The 19870-nt window shown below is 37.6% G+C and overlaps 1 protein-coding gene across 1 annotated transcript in view; it reads left to right on the top strand.

Moving 5' to 3' along the window:
* The window catches only part of SCP2 (sterol carrier protein 2), a 124699-nt gene that overhangs the window by 9426 nt on the left and 95403 nt on the right, over window positions 1-19870 (top strand). Inside the window, exons 3-5 of the mRNA XM_014844313.3 lie at window positions 594-665; window positions 2603-2734; window positions 4483-4547. Of these exons, the coding sequence (XP_014699799.3) occupies window positions 594-665; window positions 2603-2734; window positions 4483-4547 (269 nt within the window). The remainder of the gene's footprint in view (window positions 1-593; window positions 666-2602; window positions 2735-4482; window positions 4548-19870) is intronic.

Raw genomic sequence — 19870 nt, 5'->3', positions numbered from 1 at the left:
TTTTAGACATCTGTTTGCTTTTCACTGTGGTAGATGAAAATTTAGGTCACACTTTCTCTCCAACCTCTCCCCTCCTCTTCCCAATTTATTTTCCTAATTTTTCTCAGTTCCTGCACTGGTCATTTCCTCAACTTTGGATAGCATCCTTAAAGCTCCGTTTCTTGTTCCTTAGAATCATCTCTAGATCCTGGCTTTGTAAGATGACCACACGAGTGCTCCCCCCACCACTAATGACATTCTATCCAGTTTTGCCCTCTAAATGGGTGGTGGAGCTGCAGAGATGAATGAGACAAGGACCTTGCCATTCAGCAGCTTTAAGACTCTCGGGGTTCAGTATAATTACAGTTTAGTGCACAGTTAGGACAAAAAACGTTAAGTGTCAAAAAAGAGGGGTGAAAAAGTGATGCAGTAGTGGATGAAGAAATGATTGCTTCTGAAAGGAGAGATCCGAGATGATTTGTTGAAGAATTTGTCATTTGAACTGATCAGAGACTATATAGGAATAGATTTACTCTGGGAAAACTCTGAAGTTAATTCTTCTCACCTAAAGCGAATACTGAAAGCACTATTTGATAACCTTTTTGTTTTCATAGGCCGGAAGGCTTTAGCTGATGCACAGATCCCTTATTCAGCAGTGGAACAGGCATGTGTTGGCTACGTTTTTGGTATGTGGTAAATTATATATTCTAAAAGTTATTGGAAAAATTGTTCACCCAAATCTAGCAGCAACTACATAAACAATGCAGGGGCATTGTGAAATTTTAACCCTCAAAACTCAGAATTCAGTCTTATTCTCATCATCCCTGGATTCCCCTTTTGCGTTAGCCTAGATTACATTTTTTCTTTGCCATTATTGTGTTGTCGAAACAAGAGATAAATTAAAAAAAACATTTATACCTTTAAAAAAGAAAAATTACCCATAGTTCTAGCATGTAAAGATAATTACTATTCAGGAGATAAATTTTTGTTCTGTATCTTAACATTTGTATTTATTGACTTTTTGCATCTAATAACAGTTTTTCATCAAGATTTTTTCTGATTATAAAAATAATATATACTAATTGTAAAAAAAAAGAAAAAGAAAACACAGAAAAGCACAAGAAAAAAAAAAGGTCACTTGTAATCCCATTATCAAGAGATTATTACCATTAATTTTTTAGTGTGTTTCCTTTAGTGAGTGTGAACGTGTGTGGATGCTCATGCACATACAATTTTCTTTTAAGGAAAATAAGGTCCTAGGATACAGACTTTTTGGTAAGCTGCTTTTCTCCTTTTACTAAATTCAATATTTCCCATGTCAATAAGTCTTCTTTTACACCACCATCATCATTTTTCACTTGTTTTTCTTTTCTGGAGTAGGTTAAATATTTACATGGTTCAAAAATACAAAAAGTGGATGGTTCTATTGTGGAAAGTCTTACTCTTATTCCTGTCTGCCTGCCTCATGATCCCCTTTCCCTAGACAACCCGTTTCACTAATTTCTAGTGTATCTTTCCAGAGGCAATTTATGCATGTACAAACAGGTATGTATGAGCGTGTAAGTTCCCCTTCCCCTTTCTCTTGTTACACACGTGGAAACATGCACACTATTTTGTATGATGCCTTTTTTCAACTTGGTAGTTCTTGGCAGCTATTCCAAATTGTATCATAAAGAGCTTCCTTGGTCTTTTTTTATGGTAGAAATATCATAATTTACTTAATCTACCCCTTTTTAATGGATATTTAGAATTTCCCAGTCTTTTTACAGCCGTTTTAATTGCATATATTCTAGTCTTGGAGATTTACTGCAGTTTATTCAGTAGTAGTAATGATATCCTGTTCTTGGACTTTTAAAATTATTTCTTTTTCTAGCTATTATAAAAGGCTATAGTAAGCATGACTGTAGATGAATCTTTGTGCATATTTGTGATTATTTTCTTGAGATTTCAGTATGTCGAGAATTCTTGAAGGGAAATGTACTAGGTCAAAGATACGCACCATATATTTATTGAAAAGGAGGTCCAGAACCTTGCTGCTTTCCTTGAAGACTCCTAGAGAGTCTGTACCTTCAGATGTTCCCATCGTACTGCTCCAGCATGTCTGCCTTGATGGCCATGTTAGTTGGGAAAGGGAGTCAAATGTGTATTCACCTTGGATCACTATTTTTCTGGAATGCCCTGGCATACAGCATCTTTTAAACTTTTTGAAGTTGTGAAACCTTTATATGAAGAGAAAGAGATGACATTTAATCAGTTGGTATAGTTTTAAAGATTTATATCTGATAGTATGAATGAAATATTGCTTCCTTTATCATGAAGCCCTAGCCGGATTGAATTGTGTGCTATTAGTTAGTCATTTCTCTGCTTTCCTACTTCTGTATTGTGTGAAGAAAGTGCACATATATTCTGTGTTTTTAGAATTTTTTATATTTGCAGAGTAAATGATGCTCAATGCTAAAACTATTTCTGAGTAAGATGCTGATAGTGTATTTATTGTCCTGCCCGTGTTGTATGCTAAGCAAAGGCATAATACTGAAAAAACCATAGTGTAGTATCATGTTGCATTATAGCTCCTTAATTTCCATGTTGCATTTATTACATTTTTTTGTTTTTTTCTGTACAGGTGACTCTACCTGTGGGCAGAGGGCTATCTATCACAGTTTGGGACTGACTGGAATTCCTATAGTCAATGTCAACAACAACTGTTCTACTGGTTCTACTGCTTTGTTTCTGGCCCGGCAGCTGATTCAGGGTGGTGAGGAATGCTTTTTGTCTAGTGCACCTAGATAGATGTGGGGTTAGTGTCCCCCGTCATCATTTCTCCACACGCCCGTCAGAGGGATTGCTTTATAATGTATTTATTTAAAAAAAAAACTTTATTGAAATGTAATTTATATACCATAAAGTTCACTCCTTTAAAGTGTAAAATTCAGTGTTTTTTAGTATGTTAACAGACTTATGCAACCATCACCACTATCTAATTTTAGAACATTTTTATCACCCCCCAAAGAAACCCTGTAACCCTTAGCAGTCACTCCCCATTTCCCCCTCCCCTCAGCCCCTGGCAACCACTCATCTACTTTCTGTCTCTATGGATTTACCTATTCTGAACATTATATAAATGGAATCATATAGTATATGGCCTTTTGTGGCTTCTTTTGCTTAGCATCGTGTTTTCACAGTTCATCCATGTTGTAGCATGTATCAGTACTTCATTTTTATGGCCAAATAATATTCCATTGTATGAATATACCACATTTTGTTTATCCATTTATTAGTTGATGGACATTGGGTTGTTTTCATTTTTTGGCTGTTATGAGTAATGCTCTTATAAATATTTGTGTAAAATTTTTTTTTGTGGCTATATGTTTTCAGTTCTCTTGGGTGTATATTATATTCTATATTTCCAAATATCCTAGGGTTTTTTATTAGGCCGTTTCTTCTGTTCTGTTGATTGATTGTTGATTATAGCTTCACTAGTCAGTGTTTTGTTGGAGCTGTATACTGTCTCACTGTTTGATAATGCTATTGTCTCCTGTCCTGCCTGACCTTGTATTTTTCTTCCTTGTTTTTTTTTTAAAGAAATTTTGGCAATTCTGTCTTGTTTTGCTGTTTAGTTGAACTTTAACATCATCCAAAAATAATTCTGTTGAGATTTTGATCAGGATCCTTTTTATTTATTTTTATTTATTATTTATTTATTTTTGAGGCAGATGAGCCCTGAGCTAACATCTGCGGCCAATCCTCCTCTTTTTGCTGAGGAAGATTGGCCCTGAGCTAACATCCATGCCCATCTTCCTCTACTTTATATGTGAGATACCTACCAAGCATGGCTTGCCAAGTGGTGCCATGTCTGCACCTGGGATCCAAACCGACGAACCCTGGACCACCAAAGCAGAACATGTGCACTTAACTGCTGTGCCACCAGGCCGGCCCCAGGATCCTTTTTAAAAAATTTTTTATTTAATGTTTTAAAATTCAAAATTGCTATTTATATTTGTTCTTCACTGAAACACATTTCTACATTAATCAAAAGTTTTATTAGGGGCCAGCCCCATGGCTAAGTGGTTAAATTCGTGCGCTCCGCTTCAGTGGCACAGGGTTTCGCCAGTTTGAATCCTGGCTGTGGACATGGCACCACTCATCAAGCCACGCTGAGGGTGGCATCCCATGTGCCACAACTAGAAGGAGTCACAACTAAAAATACACAACTATGTACTTTGGGCTTTGGGGAAAAAAAGGAAAAATAAAATCTTTAAAAAAAAGAAAAAATTTTATTAACATTGAGAAAGGAAAAATTAAATGCTTTCTTGATTTTTCCTATTATCTAGAAGCATATAAGAATTTTCCCTGAAATTTTTATTTATTAAAAATTTCATAGGACTGTAGTGTGTTTTTCCATTTTATATAAATTGATGTACTTATTTAAATTGAAGTATTTAATGGTGTTTTGTTGGATGTCTGGAAATTTAATTTTCCAATATAATTACATTTTCTTTCAAGGTATGGCAGATTGTGTCTTGGCTCTTGGGTTTGAGAAGATGGAGAAGGGATCCCTTGGAACAAAAGTGAGTCTCATTTACTGTTATTTCAGAATTGTTATAACACTGAGAAAACTTTGCCCATTTGACTACTGTAAGTAGCGGCTGTTAGTAAGCTATTTCCCTTTTTTCCTTAGAGAACATTTTAGGGAAGTGATGGAAGTTAGGTCAGGTCTTAAAGATAATTAAGGGATAATAATTATATAAAATTATTATATAATAAATAAGGATAATTATAATAATACAGATAACTCAAGATAGGGGAAGAGCAGATCTTTCTGGGTGTGGGAGAAAACACCATAAACCAAGTCATGGATATTGGAGTGAATCTAATGTGTTCAGGGGACAGTTTGACTAGATTGGAGGGTGGCAACTGGGGACGAGTGTGAAATAAGATTGTTAGGTGAGTGCTAATGGGAGTGCCTGACATTTATGACACATGAAAAATAGATGTTTTTCTTCAGTAGTGAATGGGAGGTACTATGATAACTTGTGTTTGAGAATTATTAAAAACTACAAAATAGTAAAATTAATTCATAATCCCACAATTTAAAACAATTTATGTAAATTAGAAGTCTTCTGCCTGTTGAATCTTGTCCCTCAGAGGTAACCGTTGTTAATAATTAGGTATCTACATGCCCTTCTTTTTTGCCAAGTTTATACAGACATGTCTAACTAAGCATTCGTATGTATACACACACATATATATGTTCAAAACACTGATATGTTCGTAAAGAAGATTAATGATTTTATACATGTTAGTTTTTCAATTAACAAGTCGACAGTCCTGGTTAGAACATATTGATATGTTTCCTTATTTTTAACAGCTCCTTAGTATCTCATTGCATGGCTGTAGGGTTTTCACCCACTCCCTCCAATTAGGTTGTTTAATTTTAGTGTTTTGTTTTTTGCTATTACAGTGCGGCAGTCAATGTTCTTGTACATACATCTTACTCAAGCTACCATTTCTGTAGGATAGATTCCTAGGGCAGATAGGCAGTTTAGACAATGTTTTAGCTAGAGGTGGCCCCAAAGATGGTAAAGTGAATCTATGAAGCCCAGGGTGAAGCAATTACCCAGTGACGTAGTATCCTGTTAGTAGTTAGTAATACAACCAGGGCTAGATCTTTTAATCCAAATACAAACTTGTTTTAAACTTTTAAAATTTAAACAATTTTTCCTTCTTCTCTCCAAAGCCTCCTAGTACATAGCTGTATATTTTTCAGTTGTGAGTCCCTCTAGTTGTGGCATGTGGGACGCCGCCTCAGCGTGGCTTGATGAGCGATGCTAGGTCCGCACCCAGGATCTGAACCAGTGAAACCCTGGGCTGCTGAAGCAGATCACGTGAACTTAACCACTCGGCCACGGGACTGGCCCCCAAACTTTTTGCTATACCCAGAGAACCTATCATTTTCTCCCTTCTTTTCCACTGTGAGTTTCTCCTCTCCCATTTTCTCTTTTATACTTCGTCTTCTCCTCCTTTTTGCCCTGTATCTAGCATGACTTCCTTTTTTTGGCATTTTACTATCCCCCTACTCCCATCTGCATCTGCATTTCTCCCATATTTTTTTCTTGCTCTTTTTCTTCTTTTCTTTCTTTATTCATTTCTTAACTTAGAGCAATTTGTAACTGAATTTATTGACTTTGTATTTTTAATCCTAAATTTAAAAATCGGATGATTGAACAATCTATTTGAATATAGCAAAAAATAACTTGCTGTTTCTGTTTTTGGCCCCTAGATGGGTCTCTACAGCAGAGGCTGTAGCTTCCCGCTCCTGCTTTGCTGTCAAGTTTCGGTTTCTATGTTTGTCCTGTGTATTTCCCTTCAGATCATGTGTCTGCACTTTCCCCTTTTTATGGGAATGCTGCAAACAAAGGAATAATTCTTTCTTATGTAAGGGAGAATTATTACTTTGACCTAAAAAGAATACTTGTTCTACTGGGAATGCTATTCATAACAAACAAATATACATGGCAGGGAGCCACTAGGCACATGTGGCTATTGAGCTCTTAAAATATGGTTAGTAAAACTGAGGAACTGAATTTTTATTTTATTTTAATTAATTTAAAGGAAAGTTAAACTGATATTCAATTCATTATTGGAAAACTTTTTAAGTATATTTGGCATAATTTGGACATGTGAATCTACTCTCACAACTGCAGATTTCATGAAATCTACACACACAAAATATTTCCAATGAAAATTTAGTGTCCAAGTTGAGATGTGTTGTAAGCATAAAATACAATACACACTGGATTTTGAAGATTTAGTATGAAAAAAATGTAAAATGTCTCAATTTTTATATTTCTTTATGTTGAAATTATACTGTTTAGAATATATTGAATTAAGTGAATATATTAAAATTAGTTTCACCTGTTTCTTTTTTAATATGGCTGCTTGAAAATTTATAATTACGTATATGGCTTGCACATTACTTCTTTCTGTACAGAGCTGAGTGTAGCCCAGAAAAGGACTTAAGAGCCTGCTGCTCTTGTGAAGTGATGTGGATGTCGGCTCTTCCTACCAGTTGATTTATTTTGGTTAGTGTAATAACTTCTTCAGAGCTGGAATGTTGCCATTCAAAATGGCCTCCGACCACTCGTTTTTGGTCCATCTAAGTATATGATTCAGTCGGTCCCCAGGTCAGCAGCAAGCGAGGAGGGAGTGGTTAAGTCAGCTCTTGGTTGGACGTAAGGCACCAGAGAACGTCTGGGATTGGTTGCTGTTGAAGGCCTGTTCATATCTGAAACAAACATAGGAGAAAATCAGGAGTTAAATTTACTGAAGAAGGAGATCATGTGGAAGAATGATGTATTCTTGTTCTTTATTTTTTGCCAAGACATCTCCTCATTCTCTCTTTAGGCTGAGAACCTGGCCTGTTGCTCTGTTTGTAACTTCCTAAGGTGGACTGAATGTTTATATCCCCCCTAAAATTCATATGTTAACATTCTAATTCCCAGTGTGATTGTATTGGGAGATGAGGTCTTTGGGAGAATTAGGTTATGAAGGTGGAAGGGTCCTCATGATGGGACTAGTGCCATTACAAAGACTTGAGAGAGTTAGTTTTCTCTCTCTGCCACTTGAGGATTCATTGAGAAGACAGCTGTCTGCACACCAGGAAATGGGCTCTCACCAGACACCGGATCTGCTGACACCTTGATCTTAGACTTCCCAGCCTCCAGAATTGAGAGAAATAAATGTTTGTTGTTTAATCCACCTGGTCTGTGGTATTCTGTTACTACAGCCCAAACTGACTAAGACATAGGGCAAAGGGCAAAAGGTATTTCACCCCCAGATATTTAGAACGACAGATGCCAAACTTTGATGAGAGTTTGTATGTATGTTTGAAAAGATTTGCAGGATCCTATAGCTACTCCATATGTTTTCATGGCCCACTCTTAAGGGAGCTGCTTATCTTAAAATTTTTATTTTCCTTTTTGTAAAAGTCATAGAAAATGGAAGAATACAGAAAAAATAAAGGAGAAATAATCACCTATAATTACAATCATCATTAGTGATTTGCTAATTTAGCCAAAAAGAGTTGATTGTGCTGTATCTCTATTATGCGCTTTATTCTTCACTTGACATAATTTGAGTATTATTTCATGTTAAAAATTATTTGTAAGCAAATTTTTAATGACTGCATTATAATTTATCACATGGCTATGTGATAATTTACTTAGCATTGCTCCTATTATTGGATGTGTAGATTATTTCTTTATTATTATTATTATAAACTATGCTACAATGAATATAATTTCAATAATATTTTTGGTACTGAATTATTTTCTTACTATAGATTCGAAAGTGATATTATTTAGTAAAAGATATGAACTTTTTCTTTTAAAGAATAATGTCTTTATTATTTGCAAAAAAGGATTCATGCTAATTTAATTATAAAGAACTTCAAGTAATACAGTAAAATCCTAAGGAGAAAAAAGTTTTCCCAAATTTCTCTATCCTTAACACCTAGTGATATAAATAGAAATTTCTATCATTAACATCTAGATAACATGTTATGCATTTTTCTGTGTGTACTTACAGGTGAAAGAATCGATAGACATAATTTTAAAGGGAATCATACTTTAAATGCTATTTTAAACAAAAGTGTTTATTTTTTCTCAAATTTAACCAAGGAAAGTGAAACTAAAGTAGAATTGAAAGAATTGCTATAAATTTCTGTAAATATAAATGTTCCTTAGCCCTAAAAGATATTATTTCTGCAAAGATCCCTCTATAGCTAGGAAAAAAATATTAGGAAAAATTTGAAGTTGAACTAATTTTTACGACTGCACATTTCAACTTTAGATGGTTTGTCTTGATTCTCTGCTCTGAAGAAAGAGGAAATTAGCATACTTTAACATCCTTCTACCCCTTCCTCAAGTCCTGATTTTTGTTAGCTATCTATCTTTACCTTGACAAAGTTTATAACATTTACATTCTTCTGTAACTTTGAGGTCATAATGATTTATAACATTGTGAAATTTCAGGCGTGCATTATTTATCAGTTTCTGTATATACTGCATTGTGCTCACCACCAATAGTCTAATTTTTGTCTGTTATCATATACATGTGCCCCTTTACCCCTTTTGCCCACCCCGCCCCGCCCCCCTTCCCCTCTGGTAACCACTAATCTGCTCTCTTTGTCCATGTGTTTGTTTATCTTCCACATGAGTGAGAACCTGTGGTGTTTGTCTTTGTCTGGCTTACTTTGCTTAACATAATACCCTCAAGGTCCATCCGTGTTGTTGCAAATGAGACGACTTTCTCTCTTTTTATAGGGGAGGAGTAGTCCATTGTATATATATGTATATATATATATATATATATACACCATCTCTTTTATACATTCGTCAGTTGATGGGCACGCTTGAGTTGCTTCCATGTCTTGGCTATCCTAAGTAATGCTACAGTGAACATAGGGATGCATAAATCTCTTTGGATTGTTGATTTCAGCTTATTTGAATAAATACCCAGTAGTGGGACAGCTGGATTGTATGGTATTTCTATTTTTAATTTTTTAAGAAATCTCCACACTGTTTTCCATAGTGGCTGCATCAGTTTACATTCCCACCAGCAGTGTATGAGGGTTCCCCCTTTCTCCACATCCTTGCTAACATTTGTTATTTTTTGTCTTGTTAATTATGACCATTCTGACTGGTGTAATATGTCTCATTATACTTTTGATTTGCATTTCCCAGTAAGTAATGATGTTAAACATCTTTTTGTGTGTCTGTTGGCCACCTGTATATCTTTGGGAAAATGTCTGTTCATGTCCTCTGCCCATTTTTTGATCAGATTGTTTTTGTTGTTTTTGTTGAGTTGCATGAATTCTTGATATAGTTTGGAGATTAACCCCTTGGTAGATATATGATTTGTTAATATCTTCTCCCAGTTGGTGGGTTGTCTTTTTGTTTTGTTCATGGTTTCCTTTGCCTTGCAGAAGCTTTTTAGTCTGATGTAGTCCCATTTATTAATTTTTTGTTTCGTTTCCCTTGCCTTAGTAGACATGGTATTTGAAAAGATGCTTCTGAGACTGATGTCAAAGAGTGTACTGCCTATATTTTCTTCTTGGAGTTTTATGGTTTCAGGTCTTGTATTCAAGTCTTTAATCCATTTTGAGTTAATTTTAGTGTATAGTGCAAGATAATGGTCTACTTTCATTCTTTGCCTATGGCTGTCCAGTTTTCCCATCACCATTCATTCATTCATTTATCTATCTATCTATTTAGTTAATTAATTAATTAGAGGAAGATTGGCCCTGAGCTACCATCTGTTGCCAGTCTTCCTCTTTTTGCTTGACAAAGATTGTGGCTGAGCTAACATCTGTGTCAATCTTCCTCTATTTTGTACATGGGACGCCGGTTGCCACAGCATGGCTTAATGAGCGGTATGTAGACCTGTGCTTGGGATCCGAACCTGCAAATCCTGGGCTGCCGAAGTGGAGCACACAAACTTAACCGCTATGCCAACAGGCTGGCACCCAACACCATTTATTGAAGAGACTTTCCTTTCTCCATTTTATGTTCTTGGCTCCTTTGTTGAAGATTAGCTGTCCATAGATGTATGGTTTTATTTCTGGACTTTCAGTTCAGATCCGTTGATCTGTGTGTCCGTTTTTGTGCCAGTACCATGCTATTTTGATTACTATAGCTTTGCAGTATATATTGAATTCAGGGATTGTGATGCCTCTAGCTTTTTTCTTTTTCCTCAGATTGCTTTGGCTATTTGAGGTCTTTTTTTTTTTTCTAAATAATTTTGTTTTTTTAAAGCTAATGGGTTCTTTTGTCTTTTTCTTTCTTTTTTTTTGTGAGGAAGATTGGCCCTGAGCTTATATCTCTTGCCGATCTTCATCCTTTCTTCTTTTTCCTCCCCAAAGCCCCGGCACATAGTTGCATATCCAAGTTGCAAGTCCTTCCAGTTCTTCTGTGTGGGATGCCACCACGGGATCGCTTGATGAGTGATGTGTAGGTCCGTGCCCAGGATCTGAACTGGCGAACCCCAGGCCACCGAAGTGGAGCACGTGAACTTAATCACTATACCACCAGGCCAGCCCCCTATTCGAGATCTTTTCTTGTTCCATATAAATTTTAGGATTGTTTGTTCTATTTTGAAGAATTGGGATTCTGATAGGGATTGCATTGAATCTGTAGATTGCTTTAGGTAATATGGACATTTTAACTATGTTTATTCTTCCAATCCATGAGCATGGAATATCTTTCCATTCTTTATATCTTCTTCAGTTTCTTTCGATGTCTTATAATTTTCAGTGTGTAGGTCTTTCACTTCTCTGGTTAAATTTATTCCTAGATATTTTATTATTTTGTTGCAGTTGTAAATGGCATTATATTCTTGACTTCGCTTTCTGCTGGTTTGTTATTAGTGTATAGTAATGCAACTGATTTTTGTAAGTTGATTTTGTACCCTGCAACTTTGCTGTAGTTGTTGATTATTTCTAATAGTTTTCTGATGGATTCTTTAGGGTTTTCTATATATAGATTCATGTCATCTGCAAACAGCAAGAGTTTCATTTCTTCCTTTCCAATTTGGATTCCTTTTACTTCTTTTTCTTGCCTAATTACTTTGGCCAAGACCTTCATTACTGTGTTGAATAGGAGTGGTAAGAGTGGGTACCCTGCTTGTTCCTGTTCTCAGAGAGATGGCTTTTAGTTTCCCACTGTTAAATATGATGTTGGCTGTGGGTTTGTCATATATGGCCTTTATTATCTTGAGGTATTTTCCTTCTATACTCATTTTATTTAGAGTTTTTATCATAAATGGATGTTGGATCTTGTCAGATGCTTTCTCTGTATCAATTAAGACGATCATGTGATTTTTATTCCTCATTTTGTTAATGTTGTATATCACATTGATTGATTAGCAGGTGTTGAACCAGCCCTGCATCCCTAGCATAAAGCCCTTTTGGTCATGGTGTATGAGCCTTTTAATGTATTGCTGTGTTTGGTTTGCCCATATTTTATTGAGGATTTTTGCATCTATGTTCATCAGCGATATTGGCCTGTAATTTTCCTTCTTTGTGTTGTCCTTGTCTGCTTTTGATAATCAGGGTAATATTGGCCTCATAGAATGAGTTAGGAAGCATTCCATCTTCTTCAGTTTTTCAGAATAGTTTGAGAAGGATAGCTATTAAATCTTCTTTGAATGTTTGGTAGAGTTCTCCAGAGAAGCCATCTGGTCCTGAACTTTTGTTTTTTGTGAGGTTTTTGATTACTGTTTCTTTCTTTTTTTTTTTTTTTAAGATTTTTAAAATTTTTCCTTTTTCTCCCCAAAGCCCGCCAGTACATAGTTGTGTATTTTTAGTTGTGGGTCCTTCTAGTTGTGGTATGTGGGACGCCACCTCAGCATGGCCTGATGAGTGGTGCCATGTCCGTGCCCAGGATATGAACTGGTGAAACCCTGGGCCGCCCAAGCGGTGCACACGAACCTAACCACTTGGCCACGGGGTCGGCCAGATTACTGTTTCAATCTCTTTACTTGTGATGGTCTGTTCAGATTCTCTATTTCTTCTTGGTTCTGTTTTGGGAGGTTGTATGAGTCTAAGCGTTTATCTCTTTCTTCTAGGTTATCCAATTTCTTGGCATATAGTTGATCATAATATTCTCTTATAATCCTTTGTATTTCTGTGGTATCTGTTGTAATTTCTCCTCTTTCATTTGTAATTTTATTTATTTGAGTTCTCTTTCTTTTTTTTCTCGGTGAGTCTGACTAAGGGTTTGTCAGTTTGGTTTGTCTTCTCAAAGAACTAGCTGTTAGTTTCATTGATCCTTTCTGCTGTTTTTTAGTCTCTGTTTCATTTATTTCTGCTCTAATTTTTATTATTTCCCACCTTCTGCTGACTTTGGGCTTTGTTTCTTCTTTTTCTAATTCTGTTAGGTGTAGTTTACGATTACTTATTTGAGATTCTTCTTGTTTGTTGAGGTGGGCCTGTATTGCTATGAATTTCCTTCTTAGAACCGCTTTTGCTGCATCCCGAAGAGTTGATATGTTGTATTTTCATTTTCATTTGTCTCCAGGTATTTTTAAATTTCTCCTTTGATTTCTTCATTGATCCAATGATTGTTCAGTAGCATGTTGTTTAATCTCCATAAATTTGTGACTTTCCTAGCTTTTTTCTTGTAGTTGATTTCTAGTTTTATAGCATTGTGGTCAGAAAAGATGCTTGATATGATTTCAATCTTCTTAAATTTATTGAGGCTTGCCTTGTTTCCCAGCTTATGGTCTATCTTGGAGAGTGTTCCATGTGCACTTGAAAAGAATGTATATTCTGCTGTTCTTTGGATGGTATGTTCTCTCTATATCTGTTAAGTTCATCTGATCAAGTGTATCATTTTTTGGGGGGGGGGAAGATTAGCCCTGAGCTAACTGCTGCCAATCCTCCTCTTTTTGCTGAGGAAGACTGGCCCTGAGCTAACATCCTTGCCCATCTTCCTCTACTTTATATGTGGGACACCTACCACAGCATGGCTTTGCCAAGTGGTGCCATGTCTACACCTGGGATCCAAACCGGCAAATCCTGGGCTGCCGAAGTGGAACATGGGCACTTAACTGCCTTGCTACTGGGCCAGCCCCTCAAGCATATCATTTAAATCCACTATAACCTTGTTGACTTCTATCTGGATGATCTATCTTTTGATGTTAATGGGGTGTTGAAGTCTCCTGCTGTTATTGTGTTACTCTTAATTTCTCCTGTTAGGTCTGTTAATAGTTGTTTTATATACTTTGGTACTCCTGTGGTAGGTGCATATATACTCATAAGTGTTATGTCCTCTTGGTGGAATATCTCTTTTATTGTTATATACTGCCCCTTGTCTCTTATTGTCTTTTTTATCTTAAAGTCTGCTTTGTCTGATATACGTATGACAACACCTGCTTTCTTTTGCTTACCATTTTCTTGGAGTATTGTGTTCCATCCCTTCACTCTGTGCCTTTGTTTGTCTTTAGAGCTGAGATATGATTCTTGGTGGCAGCATATTGTTGGGCCTTGTTTTTTAGTCCATCCAGCCATTCTGTGTCTTTTGTTTGGAAAATTCAATCCATTTACATTTAGAGTGATTATTGATATATGAGGGCTTAATGCTGCCATTTTATCTCTTGTTTACTGGTTGTTCTGTGTTTCCATTGTTTATCTTCCTTTGTATTTCTGACTGCCTTTTCATTTTGGAGGTTTTCTCAGTTTTCTCTTTTCTTATGAATTGTAGTTCTGCTGTGATTTTTTTTTTAAAGATTGGCACCTGAGCTAACAACTGTTGCCAATCTTCTTCTTTTTTTTTTTTTTTCCTGCTTTACCTTCCCAACCCCCTGTACATAGTTGTATATCTTAGTTGCAGGCCTTTCTAGTTGTGGGATGTGGGACGCCACCTCACTGTGGCCTGACAAGTGGTGCCATGTCCACGCCCAGGATGTGAACCCTGGGCCACTGCAGCGGAGCGTGCGAACTTAACCACTCGGCCACGGAGCCAGCCCCTCTGCCATGATTTTTTTGTTTAGTGGTTACCTTGAAGTTTGTGTAACAGATCTCTTAGATGAGGTAGTCCGTTTTCTGATAGCCTCTTATCTCCGTTAGCCTAAACAAGTTCAGTCCCTCTCCTCTTCCCCGTCTGAATTGTTACTGTTACAAATTATTCTTTTGTGTTGTGAGTTTGTGACTAAGTTGAAGTGTTTATAGTTACTTTGATGCTTTCCTTTAGCTTTTAAGTTGTAATTAAGTGTTTACTTCCCTTTTCTGAAAGAGAGCTACAGTTTTCTTCTTTTGTCTGTCTGTCTATCTTCTTGCTCAAAGCTTTGTAGCCCTTTGCCTTTTTGTATCAGGTATGAGGGCATTCTTGATTGTTTCCTGTGGAGGAGGTCTAGTGGCAATGAACTCCCTCAACTTTTGTTTATCTGGGAAAGCTTTTATTTCTCTGTTGTATCCGAAGAACAGTTTCGCTGGACAGAATATTCTTGGCTGGAAGTTTTTGTCTTTCAGTATTTTGAATATATGATTCCATTCTCTCCTAGCCTGTAAGGTTTCTGCCAAGAAATCAGCTGAAAGCCTGGAAGGGGTTCCTTTGTAGGTTATTTTCTTCGGCCTTGCTGCCCTTAATATTTTTTCTTTGTTGTTGATTTTTGCCAGTTTTACTAATATATGCCTTGGAGAAGGTGTTTTAGCATTGATGAAATTAGGAGTTCTATTGTTTGTGTATTTGTAAGTCTGGTACCTTCCCCAGGTTTGGGAAATGTTCAGCTATTATTTCTTTGAACAAGCTCTCTGCTCCTTTCTCCCTCTCTTCTCCCTCTGGAATACCTATAATCCTTATGTTGCTTTTCCTAACTGAGTCAGATTTTTCTCGAATAACTCCTTCATTGTTTTAAAATCTAAGTTCTCTCTCCACTTGAAGAAATTCTATGTTTCTATCCTCTAAATCAGTAATTCTTTCCTCCATAGCATCAGCTCTATTTTTTTTAGGGATTCTAGATTATTTTTTATTTCATTAATTCTCTTTTTCATATCCAGAATTTCTGCTTTTTTTCTTTTTTAGTTTCAATCTCTTTTTGTGAGGTATTCTTCTTCTTCTTAATTTTATTCCTGAGCTCGTTGAACTGTCTTTCTGAGTCTTCTTGTAACTCATTGAGTTTCTTTATGAGAGCTATTTTGAATTCTCTGTAATTTAGATTGTAAATTTCTGTGACTTCAGGGTTAATTTCTGTAGAATAGTTGTTCTCCTTCTGCTCTGAATTGTTGCTGTAGTTTCTCTTGGTGTTTGATGAACTAATCTTTTGCCGGGGCATTTATCAGCTCACAGATTCCACCTACTGCTGCTGGGGGGAAGCAGGAGCTGTGTTTCTGATCCCACCCCGCCAGCTGGAAGTTGTTGGGTTTTATGGGAGCTCGTGCAGCCAGGAGAGTGTTCACCTGGGTGTGTAGATCTGCTGCAGCCTCTTCTTAAGGTTGTGCTGGCCACTGTGCTTGGTGGGCGGGGCTTCTTCACAGGGTCCGAGCCTGGGCCACTCCTTGGGACCACAGTGGCACTGTGAGCTCTCCCACTGGATGGGAAAGCGATCACGTGGGGGCTCAGGGCTGCCACCGCCTGCTCCCACAGTCGTGTCAAGGTGTGCTTCCACCTTCGGGGCCACAGCGATACTCTACGCATTTGTGGCAGCTGGGAAATCATTCGTCTTGGTGCATAGACCTAATGCAGCCTCTTCTTACGGTGGCACCGGCCGCTGTGGTTGGTGAGTGGGGATTTGCCACAGGGACTGAGCCTGGGCCACTCCTTGGGACTGCAGCAGCACTGTGGGCTCTCCCACTGGATGGGAAAGTGATCACATGGTGGCTCAGGGCTGCTGCCGCCTGCTCCCACAGTAGCATCAAGACATGCTCCCATCTTTGGGGCCACAGGGGTACTATGTGTGCTCACGGCAGCTGGGAGAGTGGTCACATGCATGCAGAGGGCTGCTGGGGTGCCGGAGAGCCACCTATATCCACCGTCTCCCTGGGGGTACTACATCCACCTTCAGATGTATAGCTGCGTGGGTCTCTCATGCCTCCTGTTGTGCTGTGTGAGTATCCTCCGTTGATCAGTGAATGTCCATTTAGCTGTAGTTTGAAGGGGGAGAGATAAAGGGAACAGCTCACTCTGCCATGTTGCTGACATTGCTCCTTGAATTCTTAATTTTGACTCTCCCTTGTTTGGTTGGATTTTGTCATTTATTAGTAGTATTTTTGTTTGTTTTTGAGGAAGATTAGCCCTGAGCTAACTACTGCCAATCCTCCTCTTTTTTGCTGAGGAAGACTGGCCCTGAGCTAACATCCATGCCCACCTTCCTCTACTTTATACATGGGACGCCTACCACAGCATGGCTTTTGCCAAGCGGTGCCATGTCTGCACCCGGGATCCAAACTGGCAAACCCTGGGCCGCCGAGAAGCAGAATGTGCGAACTTAACCACTGCACCACTGGGCCAGCCCCCTGTTTTTCATTTTTTTTAATTAAAAAAGTTTATGGGAGTGACGTCAGTGAAATAGCAAGGTGAGCTGACCCAGGACTCTCTCCCTATAGGGCCATCAATGCTAAGGATTAGGATCCTACCCTTATAATCTTGTTTAACCTTAATTACCTCCTAAAAGCCCTGTTTCCTAATGCAGTTACACTGGGAGTTAGGGAGTCAACGTATGAATTTGTGGGGGGACGCAATTCAGTCCATAGCAATGAGAGTTGCATTTTTACCTTATTTTGCTAACACTTATTATTTTTTGTTATAGCTATCGTAGTGGGTGTGAAGTAGTATCTCACTATGGTTTTGATTTACATTTCATGATGGCTGATGATGTTATCTTTTCATGTGTTTAATGGCTATTTGTGTATCTTTTTTAGAGAAATGTCTATTCAGATCCTTTGCCCATTTTTAAATTAGGTTGTCTTCTTATTATTAGGCGTAAGAATTCTTTATATGTTCTACATACAAGTCCCTTATCAGACAATTTGCAAATATTTTCTGCTGTTCAGTGGCGTGTCTTTTCACTTTGTTAATGTCTTTTGAGGCACAGAAGTTTTAAATTTGGATGAAGTTCAATTTATTTATTTATTTTTGTTGTTGTTGCTTATGCTTTTGGTGTCATATCTAAGAAACCATTGCCAAATTCAAGGTCATGAAAATTTACTTTTATGTTTTCTTGTAAGAATTTTGTAGTTTTAGCTGTTAGATATAGGTCTTTGTTCCATTTTGAGTTAATTTTTTCACGTGGTATGAGGTAGGGGCCAGCTTCATTCTTTTGTGTGTGAGTGCCCTGTTGTCCCAGCACCATTTATTGAAAAGACTATCCTTCACCCCATTGATTTCTCTTGGCACCCTTTTCAGAAATAAATTGACTGTAATTGTGAGAGTTTATTTCTGTACTCTCTGTTCTGTTCCATTGATCTGTATATCCTTATGCCAATACCACACTGTTTGGGTTACTATTATTTTTCAGTAAGTTTTGAAATCAGGAAATGAGTGCTCTGAATTCTTCTTTTTCCAGATTGTTTTGGCTATACTGTGTCCCTTAAGTTTCCATATGAATTCTAGGATCAGCTTATCAATATTAGCAAAGAAACCAGTTGGGATTCTGATAGGGATTGTGTTGAATCTGTTTATCAGTTTGGGGAGTATTGCCATTTTAACAGTCTAAAATCTTCCATTCATGAGCATGGAATGTCTTTCTATTTATTTAAAATAGACCTTCTTTCATTTCTTTCAGCTATGTTTTTAGTTTTCTGGCTTTAAGTTTTACACTTTCGTTAAATTTATTCCTCAGTATTTTATTCTTTTTGATGCTTTTGTAATTGGAATTATTTTCTTAATTTCATTTTAGTTGCTGTTGGCAAGTGTATAGAAATATATTCAATTTTGGGGGCCAGCCTGGTGGTGCAGCGGTTAAGTTCGCATGTTCTACTTCTTGGTGGCCTGGGGTCTGCTGGTTCAGATCCTGGGTGCAGACATGGCACTGCTTGGCAAATGCCATGCTGTGGTAGGCGTCCCACGTATAAAGTAGAGGAAGATGGGCAAGGATGTTAGCTCAGGGCCAGTCTTCCTCAGAAAAAAGAGGAGGATTGGCAGTAGTTAGCTCAGGGCTAATCTTCCTCAAAAGAAAAAAAGGGGGGGGGGTTGAGAAAAGAAAAAAAAAGCAATAAAGAATGATTTAAAAAAAAAAAAAAAGAATGGCACCCACCAGGGTCTGTGTCAGCACACCTGGACCAGGTCAGAACAATGACCCCCACCAATGTCTCAGTCTCCAGAGAGGTCCCTCCTCTCACCAAGATGCCCCCAGAGCCCACCAGGAAAATTCCCTCTCAGAACCCAGCTGCCATTCGGTGAGACAAAGCCCAAATTGCCAGTCGTGTGAGTGAACCATCTTGGAAGTGGATCCTCCCAGTCAGGCTGTCCCAGAAGATGATGACTGGAACAAAGGCAAACTGTCTCTACCAAGCCCTGCCCATATTTCAAATTCATGAGCAATACACACGATCATTGTAGTTTTGGCCACAATTTTTGGGGTGGTTTGCAATAGATAACTAGAACAGTTTATAATGTTTTACTCCTAACTAATGAAACCTTTGATATATAATCTTGAAATATTGCAAAAGTAACTTATTGCGGTTTCTGCTGCCTCTCTCTTCCTCACTGCTTTCCCGTGTAGGATTGCTAAAGGGAAAGAGCCAAAAATTAAGGAGATTAAGTCTGATGGAAGACCTGGAAAATCCACAAACCGGACAACCAATGTTGTGTCATTGAGATATAAAGTATAATTATCCTGAAAGTCAGTGTGTGAGGAATTAAGAGTAGACGTTATGGCAGTGCACATATTTCCGAGAGCATAGATTTTCTGGTAAGATGTAGAATCAAAGCTGTGTTCTTAGTGTCGTCAAACTGCCTCCTAGAAGCAGGATGGTGGACATCGGTCATTGAAACTCAAGCTAGTAACAGGATGAAATCCTAGCTCTTACCATGTCACAGAGCTAAAGTTTTGATTCATGTTGTGTGCCAGATACTGGGTCACATGCTTTCACGTGCATGGTTTGCATGTTCGTTATGTAGTTTTTTAGGATATCGTGTCATCTCATTCTTTCAGGGAGAAATGTTCTTCTTGCCTTGAAGATTCCCTGCATAACATGAAACATGAAAAATATCAGAACTGTGTAAACATTTTCCAAACCAAGATGGCAATATTTTTCAATGTGGCATTAAAGTTTTGTTTTGTCAGTTACTTGAAGGAAAAAAAGGAAATATATTCAGTTTTTATGTATTGATCTTGTATCCTTAATCTTGATGGAATTGTTTATTCTAGTAGTTTTTAGTGGATTCCTTAGAAT

Source organism: Equus asinus, chromosome 5 (assembly GCF_041296235.1).
Source record: "Equus asinus isolate D_3611 breed Donkey chromosome 5, EquAss-T2T_v2, whole genome shotgun sequence".
In the NCBI taxonomy this organism is placed as follows: domain Eukaryota; kingdom Metazoa; phylum Chordata; class Mammalia; order Perissodactyla; family Equidae; genus Equus; species Equus asinus.
This window is presented reverse-complemented; position numbering and strand designations above follow the sequence as displayed.